This window comes from Manis pentadactyla, chromosome 9, assembly GCF_030020395.1.
Source record: "Manis pentadactyla isolate mManPen7 chromosome 9, mManPen7.hap1, whole genome shotgun sequence".
NCBI lineage: Eukaryota > Metazoa > Chordata > Mammalia > Pholidota > Manidae > Manis > Manis pentadactyla.
Genome location: NC_080027.1, coordinates 101715856 through 101729284, shown reverse-complemented (window position 1 = coordinate 101729284; position 13429 = coordinate 101715856). Strand labels below are relative to the sequence as shown.

At 44.6% G+C, this 13429-nt stretch overlaps 1 protein-coding gene across 1 annotated transcript; it reads right to left on the bottom strand.

The window, feature by feature from the left end:
• Positions 1–394: 394 nt before the first annotated feature.
• On the bottom strand, positions 395–8393 carry FASLG (Fas ligand). Its single transcript, XM_036918471.2, has 4 exons — positions 7577–8393; positions 6940–6985; positions 2865–2921; positions 395–1666 (listed from the first exon to the last, which is right to left on the bottom strand). Exons 1-4 carry the CDS (start codon positions 7907–7909, stop codon positions 1272–1274), a joined length of 831 nt encoding a protein of 276 aa, XP_036774366.1. The 5' UTR covers positions 7910–8393; the 3' UTR covers positions 395–1271.
• Positions 8394–13429: the final 5036 nt, after the last annotated feature.

Genomic DNA, 13429 nt, shown 5'->3' with positions numbered 1-13429 from the left:
TTTGTCCAAGAGGTCAAGACCTGCCCAGCAGCTGCAGTTAGGAAGTGGGGGGACAAAGACGCGAACTCAGTTTTTCAGTCCAAAGTCTGTGCCCTTTACACTATGCTATGGCTCAGCTCCAGCTAAAAAGCAAGTTGTCATCAAATTCATGAACAATTGGGTGAGCTTAACACCAGCAATAATATTGGTAATGGACACTTGGAATAATGGGGGATGCAGAGGGAGAGACTATAGAGAGGGAAGGAAAGTTTGGAAAAGACAGAAATATTTGCTTCTCATGTCTTCTCACCCCAGTACATTCTTCTCAAAGTGGCCTTAAGTCATGATGAGTGAAGAAGCCATGGAGGAAAGAAATAATAAGGAAAAAATCCAAATTTTTGTGATTTCCATAAAGTACATTCATAATGTTTATCTGCATTCTAAAATATTTTTATTATTCTTTTCATTAAAGATGCACAAAATGTATATAAATATTGGTTCTATTATAGGAAAACAGCATCAATAGCTGACAATCAATGAGTTGTGAGGACTATTAGAGTTGGTTGCTACGAAGCATTCAAAATCTACCACCAAATGCAATCCATATTTTCCTAACCTGTCTTTCACAATCCCCACATTCTCTGTCCATGTGTAACTCTTCTGGTCTCACACACACACACATGCGCACACCTACAATTGCACTGGAAATGTACATGCTGTGTAGGGAATGGACTGAGTCCCTCAAAGATCCTCCTTGCCTCCCTGTTAGCATTACCTGGTGGCTCAGGCAATGCATTTAGAAGTTAAAAAGCTGCCAAAGGAACACTGGACTTTCAGTCTGTTTAGCTTATCATGCAAGCCTCATCCTCTTTTTCCATTCCTTATACACTCATGTCATATCCATCTATCTGAAAGACAGCCTCCCCTGAGGTAGACAGTAGACCCACCACAAACAGTGAGTTAACAGGTGTCCTTTTCAAGGTACCAAAATGCTATTGGCCAATTGAGATGATTATCAAACACCTTGGTAGCTGCTTTTCCCTGCCTCTGCCTCTTCACATGGCAGCCCAGCGTTTTGAGTCCTTTAGCCAAACTGTCTTCCCGTCTGGCTCGTGGACCTAGGTGAGGTGAGGAGCTGTAGACCTGCTGGACCCCAAGGTCTCAAGCTCCTCTTGGTTCACGTCTTCTCTCTGGACCTCATGTCAACGAGAAGGAGAAAATCCTCATTCCAGACAACATTTCCAGTGCCTGAAATAAGGAGCCATAATGGAGAGGATCCCAAGGTGCTTTTCTTAGAGCTTATATAAGCCAAAAAATGTCTTAGATTCCTCAAAATTGACCAGAGAGAGCTCAGAGACATTGACATATAAGTGGTCAGCACTGGTGAGATTGAACACTGCCCCCAAGTAGCTGCTGCGGGCCCACATCTGGCCAGTAGTGCAGTAATTCATCATCTTCCCCTCCATCAGCACCAGGTCCTGGGGATACTTAGAGTTCCTCATAAAGACCTTGTGGTTCAGGGGCCAGTTGTTGCAGGACTGACCCCGGAAGTACACTTTGGAATACACAAAGTACAGCCCCGTGTCATTGATCACAAGGCCACCCTTCTTATACTTCACTCCGGAGACGAGGGTGATTCCATATGTGTCTTCCCATTCCAGAGGGATGGATCTTGCGTTGGGCTTGCCTGAAATCAAATCAGAGGAGAGCTTTCAGCCAGGAGTGCTCACACACCCAACAAACTAAGCTTCCAAGGCAGAACTGTGGGACCTTCCTGGAATAAGTTTTGATTTTTGTGTTTTTTACCCTGAGTCCATATAGAACTGCCCAAGGAGTCAGACTCAGTCCATCACTGAATTCCTTCAACACCCTCATCAAGTTGCCTCTACTTTACCATCCACACAACTGGGACAATATATTCCTTTAGTCAAGTGCAGTGAGAAATCACTGAGATGATTTTAGTTCTCTGAAGCAAAGATTCTATCATCTTCAGAAGAAGCACCAGGACCGCTGGGCTTTGAAGTCCCTCCATGGGGAGAAAAGCCACACCCAAGGAAATCTAAAGCTCTAATGTTGGGAAGGACCATTGGAATCATCTCATCCAACACCTCACCTACACTCAGGGGTCTTCCGTCCCCCACTCGGAGCTAAAATCCCTTTTCCTTTGCATCCCCCCAGCATTAGGTACATTCCTTACACAAAGAACACTCTCCAATATGGAAATTCTTATGTACCCATCTTTCCCTATTAGGTTTTGAGCTCCTTGAAAGCACGTGTTATTCATCTCCATGTCCTCAAGGCTTGGCACATAGCATTTGCTCAATAAATGTCTGATGATCTAAACAAGAGCATTCTGCAGTCTCAGTGGCACACCACGTTCTCGGATACTTATCCACTTCTCAGATATTTACAGACTTTACACTGGCATGCCCTTACCATGCTGCAATCAGATCTTCCCACTCTAATACATGACCACAAGTTCTGCCAGTGCCAGGATTGGGCGTCTCTTCTCACTCCTATTTGTACATAGTCTTGAGCAAAGTAGGGTGAAGCTCTTCTAGAAAACTGGGGTAACAGGAACGTAATGATTTATCATTCCCCATCTTCCCAGCTCTCACCTCCTAGACCTGTGGTCTTTGGAATGATTGAAAAGCATGAACTCCTTATAGGCAGGGGTCATATCAGAATGAGCTCCATCTCTCCAGTCTAGTATAGGTGCTCAATATGCATGTGAAGCCGACCTATCTAGAATGCTGTGACTACGCTTGGGCTTCAAATACCGTGGAAAGTGACAGCTCCCCCAGAGCACAGTGTTCAAAACCAACCAGCTGTTCTGTTTTCTGCCAAAGGATTTCCCAGGTCCCACAAACCTGCCAGATACAAACCTGTTAAATGGGCCACTTTCTTCAGCTCTCTTTTTTCAGAGGATGGATTGGAGGGACCTGTATCCCAGAGAGATGGAAGGTATATGTAAAAATGAGATACTAGCTATAATTCTGGTGGTCATTTAAGTAAAAGAGATTTTTTAAAAAGCATAAATGGCAACATTAACATATACTAATCATGCAAGTCCAAACTGTAGAACGCACAGTAGCCTCTATTTCAGAACCTAGAGGTAAACAGTAAACCAAATTAAGATAGACATATGCATAAATCATACTGTTACCATGAAACACTATAAAGGTTGATTTATAAAGAGCTGTCCTATCAGTTACTGCTTTTAGAACTTGCCACAGCCCTTTGAGGTAGAGATTATTATCCCATTTTATAGACGGCTACATGAGTTTGGAAGGTGAATGACTTGTCCAAGAAGACCCAGCTACTACTCAGTGTCAGACTGGAACCAACACTCAGGTCTCCTGACTCTGAGTCCAGGGCTCCTCTGCTCTGGCTCTGCTGCCCCTGGGATTCTGGAGAGGAGGCCCAAGGAGACAGCTGATTCACCTCCAGGCCATGAGATCTTTTCCCAGTGGCATTCTACAGTCAACACCTTAAACATGTAATTGTGCACAGTCTTCCCCTCTCACACGATCTCTGTCCAGCCTTATCTCCTCTCCTTGCTCACAATGGACACAGCCACATGAGAGGAGTTCTGTTGTGATCCAAACACACCCAGCTACCTGCCTCTGTGCCTTCGCTTCTGCTGTTCCTTCTGCCTGCAGTGCCTTCCCCAAAAGATTTCTGTGTCAAATTCCTATCAACCCTGTAAATGCCAAAATACTGCTTCCTTGGGGGTTCAAATATGATTTTTCCCTCCTTTGAAACCAAGAACCACACTGTCTTTACTTCTCTTGTCAGTTCTGACTCTCCTTTTCCATGGTAACTGTACAATTTTTCTTATTCCCCCAAATAAGTGGCAAGTTCCTTACTTTAGGTTTAATCCACCACAGTCTTTAGCTCAGTTTCTAACACAGGGTAGGCGACCAGTAAATGTTTGCTAAATTAAATTGAAGGAGTTAAAATAGACAGTGGTTCTCAAAATAGATGCCACATCTCCGACCTCAAATATGTCCACCAGATAGAGCTACCACCCTAGCTACTGAATTCAGCTAAGACATCCAAGAAAGAGTCACAAAGAGGCACCCCCAAATCAGGCTCATTGTAATTAGCCTGCAAAACTTGTATATGGTGTGAAAATGCCACGATCTGCTGAGAACATTACCTGACTAATCATTACCTCTGTAGCCACCCAAGACCTCCCACCATGAATGAGGTGTTAGTGAACAGGAAAGGCAAAACTGAGTCTCCCTCACATTCCTACCCCACAAACCATCTGTGCAGCTTATCTGGCTCTCCGCCATGTACTGACAGGAAGTGGAACAGAGAATCACATGTCACCTATCTGTATATCCCTCAAAGAGCCCTGCAGAGTGTTATTCTCACAGAAGGCACTCGATAAAAATACCTGCTGGATAAATACATTAGAATATCCTATACTTTGGTGCTGACTGTCTCCTGCCCCAGGGTCTTTGCACATGCCATTTTCAGTGCTCAAACATTCCCCCCTAGGTTCCCACCCCTACCTCCGACATACAACACCTCCTGTGAGGGGACCTTCCAGACCACTCGATCTCAGGGCACACTGAGTACAACCGGGAGATATGCTGCCTGTTTGCTTGCTTTTGTTTATCCTCTCCAGCACAATAAAAGCTCCACGAGGACAGGCCTCCTGTCTGTCTGGCTCTTGGTCATCACCCACCACCCAACACCCAGCCCGGCACATAGGAAACACTCTAAGAGCATTTGTGAATGAATAAAAAGATTAAATGAATTTACTGTAGAAAAGTGGAAAATAAAAAAGAAGCAAATAAGAAAGTTTGAATAATCTATAATAGCACCTTCCAGGGGAAAACCACTTAACACATTGGGAGTATAAATCCTCCTAATTCTTTACTAAGAATATAAAAATGTGCATATATATTTATAAGGTCAATATTAAACTAAACACACTGTTTTATAACCTGTCTTTTTTATCTAACAATATAGAAGGCACAGTCTCTAAGGCATTAAAGGTCCTTCTAAGGTCTGCTTTTGGGTTGCTGCCTGCCATGCCTTTATCTGAATGCACCGTGGTGTTTTTAATCTATTCAGAGGCATGTAAGTTTCTTCTGAATTATTTATTATAAATAACCTAATACAGAATTGATGAACATCCTGACAAGTTTCTGGGTACCTCTTGATTATTTTCTTAAGATAACTTCTCAGTAATGAGATTACAAGATAAATGAACAGTTCTAATTCTTTGATATATTTTTCCAAACTGCTTTTCAGAAAAGTTATAGCAATTTACATGCCCACTGGCTGTCAACTAATGTATAAGGAGGACTTCTCTCTCATATTTTTGCCAATCTGGGCTTTCAAAAAAATATTTACTAAGTTGATGGGTAAAAATGGGTATTCGCTTGTTTTAATTTGCATCTTATAGCATTAATAAAGTTGCTAATTTGATTTCCACATGATAATTCACCAATCTCTGCTCCCTCTGGGTTGATCTAGAGGAGACACTTGTTTCCTGGGGCAGGAAGACACATGCATGAATTATACTGACTCATCTGCTCACTTGACTTTCAGTTACTAAAATGACTCCAGAGAGTGGGTGAAAGATGAGTGATTCAGTGCCTGCTTCACCAGCCACATTCCATTGATTTTTCAAAGCTATTTTATTTTTATCCTCCAGAGGCTTTAGTTTTCTAACAAAAATTTCTACTCTGCTGTGTACATCTGGATTTTCTTATACTTAGAGATTTGAACTCTGATCTAGGGACCACACCATCCTAAGGATGGCTTCTACAGGAGCTTACAATCTGGGCCCCTTGAGGAAGGTTTACCCTGAGAAACTGGACCAGGTTCCTCTTACTGGATAGCCGGTGGTAGCTGCTGTTTTCTTCCCAATTTCCAAGGATGAGATTTACCTACAGTCTTCACAAAGGCATCCTGCTTGTCACCTCTGTTCCTCATTCCAGGGCCATCATAGGGAGATGGGTGTTTCCCTATTTGATGTGGCACCCATCCTAATACTGGAAAGCCCTGTGGGTGACAAGGCATCAAGAGCCCCAGTTCCAGCCCCAGTTCCACACCAGTGGTCTTGGGCATATCATCACCTCATCTGTCTTCTAAGAAATGAGATGACTGGACCAGATTCTCTCTGGCTGTCTTCCAAGTATTACCAAATCTAAAGTTCCATCCATCTTAGTTTAATGAACCACAGCATCCTAAATTTATCTGTCTGCAGCTCCCAAAAATATGTTCTGGAATTTCCTGAGGTCACTGTTGAACATTTTCATCTTCATCCTGTCCCGGATCTCATACACAGGGTTTTCCTTTATTATTGAAGGTAGCTCATGACCTCTGTGGGTGCAGCTGGCCGACTAGTTGAATGATGACTAATGTCATCCCCCAAGCTTTCCTGTGACTGCAGAAGAATATCCTAATATAAAAGATCAATTTCCTGCTTTTCAAAAGCTTGATTTTATCCTACAAAATATTTTTAAAATAAAGCTTGACTCTTGAGAAATCTTTTAGAGAGTCTGAAGAGGAGAGAATCTTTCCCAGACACATCTCCCTCTGCCGCTGCCTCTCTCTCTCTCTCGAGGAGGTACAGCCATCACCCTGTGCAAGGGAATCAGGAGGCCTGAGCAAGGAGCCAGGCCTGGAGCCAGCTACTTAGGAGGCAAAGGCCCAGCGTTGGGTATGTGCGGATCTCTTTCCAAGGTCAAGCGGAAATTATTTTGAATTGTGTGCAGTACTTGGCTATACTGATTCTGAACAATTAATTCACTTCATAGTGCAGGGCAGCTCAAGAAATCAAAATGACCAGAAATTTAGAATTACTCAGGTTTCCTCTTGTAGTATACAGAGGCCCCAAGGATGGGATGGAATTCAAGGCATTCCCCCAGCATGGCTCAGGGCTGCAGACTATCCGATTCAGGAAACTGAATGTACATGTATAACAGGACTCACCTATTTGCTTCTCCAAAGATGATGCTACGTGCCTTTGGCTGGTGGCCTGGCAAAAGAGAGAGAGAAAAGGTGTATAATACATATGAAGTTCTTTTAGCAAAGGAGACAGAATGTCAAACAAATCAAGCACTGGGAAGGGAACCTAAATACCTCAGAACCCTTTCTAATGCAGACTTTGGCCAAGCATTTGTTCTTTCTGTACCTTGGTTTTGTGATTTCCAATAGTCCTGATACGTTTAAATATTTTCAAGGAAATTTAGGTTGGCCATTTGAACAAATTCACTTTTAAGCAAGAGTCAAAGCTCCTTTACTTTCTCGAGTCACTAAGTATGAGGTAAGAAGTGGTTTAGTGGGCTGATTTTTCAACTGAGAAAAAAACTACAACTCCTGTCCTTGGCCCTGATCCTTTACAAGATAGAAAATATGCCTTTCACTCATTTGAGCCTCCATTTCTCTGCCTATAGAATAGAATGACCAGAATGATTCATTTCTAAGATGGGAAAAAGGATTGAAAAGTGTGTAGCCAGCAAGAGGTGGTGCACATGGACCCCTGCAGCCATACGCAGACCCCCGGTGCCCCCCGCAGCAGAACGGCCTCACCCAGGCCTCCAGGCACAGCACCCACATGCCAGCTTACCTCTCTGAGTTCGGCCAATTCCTTCTGCAGGTGGAAAAGCTGAAACATCCCGAGCCCCAGTCCCACGAGGGTTACCAGAACCATGAAAAACAGCACAAGGAGGCACAGGCCTGTGCTGCGGTCCCTCCGCTTCTCCAGAGGCAGCGGGGGCAGTGGGGGCAGTGGGGGCAGGGCCGGCGGGGGTGGCGGCGGTGGCGGTGGCCTCCTTTGCCCTGGCCTCCCTGGCACAGACGGTGCACTGGGGAGAACTGAGCCTGGAGACACCCAGCGGCTGCTGGTTCCGCTGTCCACCCAGTAGATCGGGGGGCATGGGTAATCCCAGGGCTGCTGCATGGTGGCCGGTGACCCGGGCTGGCCCCGGACCGACGACTTTCCTTCTTCTCAGCCCTGCGGAGGCCCAGCTGGCAAAGAGGGGACTCCTGTTTCGGACTGTTCGAGAGGAGGGAAGCCGGCTCTCTCTTTATAGAGTTTCCATAGTTGAGGGAAACACCTCTCTTTCATTCTCTCTTTCTCTCTTTCTGCCTCTCAGAGAGACACCCACTCACTTTGCATCTGAAGCTGAGAAGCCTCAAGAAGCTCAGAGCAAACCCCGGGAAGTTTCCGCCCACAATTTTCTGATGAAAGCCTTCAAGGCCCCAATTGCTGCTGCCCTGCTACGCGAAAGGCTGGTATAGGCTCGTCTTTCTCAGGCCCTGGGAGAGCAAATCGCTTTGAGTGCAGCCCTTTGACCAGTGCCCAGCTTTGGGAGAGTGGCCAGTGCACTTGTTCAGGCGCTGAGGGGAGAAGCCTGGCGTGGGGCCAGAGCCCGACCACATCTCACCTTTTGCATGAGGGAATCATCCTCCCCCACCCCCCACCCCCAAGTGCTATTTACCCCGACACTGCAAACCATCATCATTTTACAGGGTACAGACCTGCCTCCTCCTCCCTAGATTAGATCAGGGCTTGCAAACCAGGGGTCCACATGCCTTATGTAACCCAGAAACCTGCTTCTTTTCTGCCTCCCAGTGTCTTTCTCTTTCCATTGGCGGTCCCCTTTTAGAACTGGGATATTCCACATTAAAAAATACATATTTCCATTATGCTTTGAAACATTAGAATATTCAACACGCTAGAGGCCATGTCTTCAAACCAGGTCAGCATGAGCTGGGCAGGCGCCTGCATCCCTCCTGCATCTCTCCTCATGCTCACACACCGCCTCACCGTGTCAAGTGGCCCTCCTGGCCCCCGGAGGCATTTCTGTTGGCAGCCTCTGCTATGGATGTGAGATGTAATACGTGATGCCCAGTAAAATTTGAATTTCAGATAAACAAATACTTTGGGGGACAGGTATGCTCTAAACATTACATGGAATATACTAAAAACAATTGTTCATTGTTTATCTGAAGTTCAAATTTAACTGACTGCACAATCTGTTTGCTTATGCAATGCTAAAGATGGGGACTCTACCTGGACTGACCTCACCTTGTCTCTGGCTTCAGATACCATTTATATGCCAATAACTTCTCAGGGCTCAGTACCAGTCCCAACCATGCTCCCATATAAACCTCCCATAAATCCCTATTTATCGGGGGAGTCTGTTTTTCAAATTTCATTAGTATTTTTTTTACATTGTGCTTGGGCATTTCTGAGGCTATCATTCTGGCTCTCCACCTGTACCAAACTGGTGCCAAACTTATTTCTCTGCCACATTCTGCCCCCATCACCCCCGTATAACCTGTTTCACTGGAGGTCACTCTTCCTGGTGACAGCTTCAACTCCTCTCTCTTCCTCTCCCACAGGTTTAACTGTTGATTCTACCCGAGCCATGTTTCTCACATCCGCACACCCCACATTTCCTACTAGTATCGCCTTACATCACACTTTTATTGTCTCTCACCTGAAATATCACAATGTCATGCCAACTGGTCTCTCTCCCACCAGCCTTTCCCCAGCACAAGTCCCCCTGCAAAATGCTGCACAAATGGTGCTTTTAAAAACAAATTCAGTTATCTCACTTCCTTGCCTAAAACGTTATGTTGGAAGGTTTGATTCCAGTAGTCAAATTCCTTAACGCTTCCCACAGGCTCAACACAGTCAGATTCCGAGAACTGGTGTTGCCTCCTCTCTAGGCACTTCTGCCCACATCCCACTGTCCGCTCCCGAAACTGTGCAACAGAGGAGGGCAGCGTTGACAGCACGGTGGTCTTGCTATCTTTCAGAGGTGGGCAGAGTTTATATGCTTTAGAATTCACACACATACATTATTCATAGTTATGAAAAAGGGTAAGTTTAAAGTTCATTAGGAATAATAAAAAAATAGAATTTTAAGAACTGAACCATACACACAACCAAAAAACAAACAAAAAAAACCCTTAAAGTATCATGAAATAATTCTTTAAAAAAAATGTATTGAATTTTACTTTTTAAAATATAAACAATTTCTGGAAAATGGCCAAGACCCAAACAAATGGGAAAATATACCACATTCTGGATGGGAAGGAGAGTGAGAAAGTATTGCATGACGGTTAGGGTGGTGTTCTGGAGTAAAAGTGCCTGGGTTCAAATCCTAGCTCTTCCACTTACCAGCTTTGTGCTGATAAGGACAAGGACAAGGACAGGTCATTTGCCCAACTTTGTGCCAGTTTCCTCATCCATAAAAATGGCTGTGATCATAAGTACCTGTTGCACAGAGCATTGTGAGGATTAAATGAGTCAAAGCATTTGATACACTTAAAATAGTTCCTAGCATCAAAGTAAGCACTCAACAAATGTTGCTGTTACAAATTGAGTGAATCTTCCCATATATAATTCATCTACAGACTTAATGGAATCGACCTCCTTCCACTAAGGATAAAAGAAGGTGGAGAAGGGGAGAGGTTAGCGGGAAGAGTACAGCCGATGCTTGGCATCCAGTATCCCCAGAGATTTTCCTGGTGGACTGATGAACCTCTCTGTCTTTGTCTCTGGCTACGACCCCTTGCTTTTCTATCACAAACTCCCACAGAAACTTCTAGCATTTCCCATCTCCCTGTGCTCCTTCTCTTGATTCATTCTGTGATAGGAGAAATCAGAATCTTAGTATCTGCCCTTGACCCACCCACTGCCCTGCAATCCAAGGGACAATCTGAATTAAACCCTGGGATCACTCTGATAATGCCACCAAACATCCCCAGGTTGGCAAAATCATGGGAAAACAAATACCCTGTCAAACAATAGCAGGTTGGATACTACCAGAATCTTGCTAATTAGCAGAAATTATTGTTACAAAGTCGGTCTTAGCTCTGTGATTGCTAAAGAAATAAATCTATATCTCTATCCCATCTATATCTATATTTATATATTGCTTCAAGAAAAGGACTGAATAAACAAATCAAAGAACCAGCAGGCTGGCAGCTCCCCAATGTGGGAAACTCGGGTTGAGGAGATTTTCTCCTTCTCACCTACCCCTCCTACCTGTGCACACATCTCTGAGTCTCAGACCAGGGCTCCTTGAGGATGGAGTGGGGAGAAAGATTTAGAGCTGGCAATTTCTTTCAGAACGGGTAGGATTGTCAGTCCTAGAGATTTAAGGGATTATGGGTGAGATGTGGGAGCAAACTGCTGTGCAGGACCAAGTCAGAGAACCCTCCTTGCACAACTCGTTAGAATTCTTTATGTGTCTCGCCTCATTAGATGAAAATTCAAGTCACCTTTAATCCCCTACCATTGTAATGCCCTCAGAAGTTGTCCTGACCCTTTAATAAAAGGGTCCGAGGTATGCTTCCCCAGCTTAGCATGTTAGTCTCACCTTTATGTCAGTTTCTCAGGACCATCAAGACACTTATCGTTTCTTGGGGTTGTTTCCAAGGGACACAACCAGAAATCCATGTTAGGGTGTCACCTTGCCAGCCCTGCTACATTCTTTACATCCGTGGCCTCCAGCATGATTTGGGGATTAATTAAATGCATTTATTCAGGCGAGGCACTAAGAAGAGGGTCTGGGATATAGTATACACTCTATAACTGCTAGCTGTAATTATCATCATCACTACTATGTACAATAATTCTACAAAAATGAGTGGATTATCTTCATCAATGAGTAATTGGACTCAGAGAAGAAAAGTAACCCTGGTGAGGGGTGGAGTCAGGATTCGTTCATATCCAAGTCTGCTGAGCCCACAGACTGTGTGCTTTCCTGCCCTTCTCTTTGTACAGGGCCCATCTCTCCTCCCACCTTACAAGATCTCATGGGCTCAGGTGAGTCTGCAAGATGTCCAAGGGTTTAATTAATCTTGCCTAGGCAAGTAGATAACCATAACTTGCTTTATACTTCAATGTGATCTCATCTCTAAGAAAAAGGTGATCTTATATCCTTTTCTAATATGAAAGGATGAGCTGGGGGGTAAATTATCAACCATAACTATTGTTTCTCCAAGTCACACTAGGCTTAAGGAGGAAATCCAGGGACTGTGGATACCTGTAGCAACGGGGTCAAAAATCATCCTTCAGACTGTTTCATAAAATGTTTGCTTCAGTTAAATTTATATGTGTATACATAATGTAGGGGGGGACATGGGAAAGGCAGTATATACAGAGAAGACAAGGAGTGATTCTACATCATCTTACTACACTGATGGGCAGTGATTGTAATGGGGTATGTCGGGGGGACTTGACAGTGGGGGGAGTCTAGTAACCATAATGTCGTTCAAGTAATTGTACATTAATGATATCAAAATTAAAAAATTAAAAAAAAAAATCATCCTTCAGCCCTGCCACCCCCTCACCCCCAATAGTATGATCAGATCTCAAGATCACTCCATTTTTCTCCCTGCTCTTTGCCTATCAGTCAAGGTCTGGTCAGGAAAACAGAAGCCACTCCAAGAACTAACATAGGAGTTAGAGGTTAGGTAAGCAGTGGTCAAGAAGGCCACCTTTAGAAGATGTTGAAGTACAACTTGTGCAATGACCCTTAGTTTCAGCTTCCAGCAGCTCTGACATTGGTGCATCTTAGGGGGACACCAGAGGTACAGGAAAGCCCCACGCTGCCGCCCACATCCTTTCAGGAGCTGCTGCTTCTCCTCTACCTTCCAAATCTCATGCACTTGCCTCCCCTTGGTGGAATCCAACTGGGATCCCACTTGCAATGGAATGTAGGAATTATAATTTGCTGTACTCTCCTGGGGACAGGAAAAGGGGCGACAAGCTGGGGGTAGTACTACTGAGTATTAACAAATTATATGAGGTACACTGCGTCTATCTGGCTCACTATCTAACTCAACAAGTTGAAACTAAGCAAGTAAAAACTCAACAAATGTGTTGGCTGAATTAGCGAACGCCAGAGAGTCCCAGGTCAGCAACTGGTGGGAATTCAGATTCCTCCACACCAGCCTTCAGGGCTCCATCTCCCAATGACACTCTGAGGGTGCTGCCAGCCTGCTGCTGAGCTGACGCAGGGCATGGGGTGTTCAATGTCCCCACCCTCCCCTGAGGTGGGTCATTCAACTGCCACAGAAATAAATGTAAATCTGCGCCTGTCACTCGGCTGTTAGAAATACCATTTTTGCCTTTCGAATAAAATCTGAACTCTTCAGCATGACTTCCAAGCCGCTGCCTTACCTGGGCTGTTCCTAACGCTCCAACTGATCTCATTCTACGCACTTCCTCTTGCACCACACAGCGGCCACCCTGGCCTTTCAGTTCATCACGTGGGGCAAGTTGTCACTTACCTCAGGACCTTAGCCTGAGACACTGCAATGCTCCTTCCCCACCTCTGACCTACTTTTCTCCAACCAGCTCTAGAATCCTTCAGTCCTAAACTAAATGTCACTTCCTCAAAGAGGCCTTCACTGGGTCACTCCACCTAAATGAGATACTCCCAGTTAGCATTAGTCC

What these genes read in the sequence shown, in the direction of transcription:
- FASLG (XM_036918471.2), bottom strand. Translation starts at nt 7,909, where the DNA reads ATGCAGCAGCCCTGGGATTACCCATGCCCCCCGATCTACTGGGTGGAC. An exon ending in AATTGGCCGAACTCAGAGAG is followed by an intron (nt 6,986 to 7,576) that starts GTAAGCTGGCAT and finishes CTCTTTTGCCAG; the next exon opens with GCCACCAGCCAAAGGCACGT. An exon ending in GAAAGTGGCCCATTTAACAG is followed by an intron (nt 1,667 to 2,864) that starts GTTTGTATCTGG and finishes ATTTGATTTCAG; the next exon opens with GCAAGCCCAACGCAAGATCC.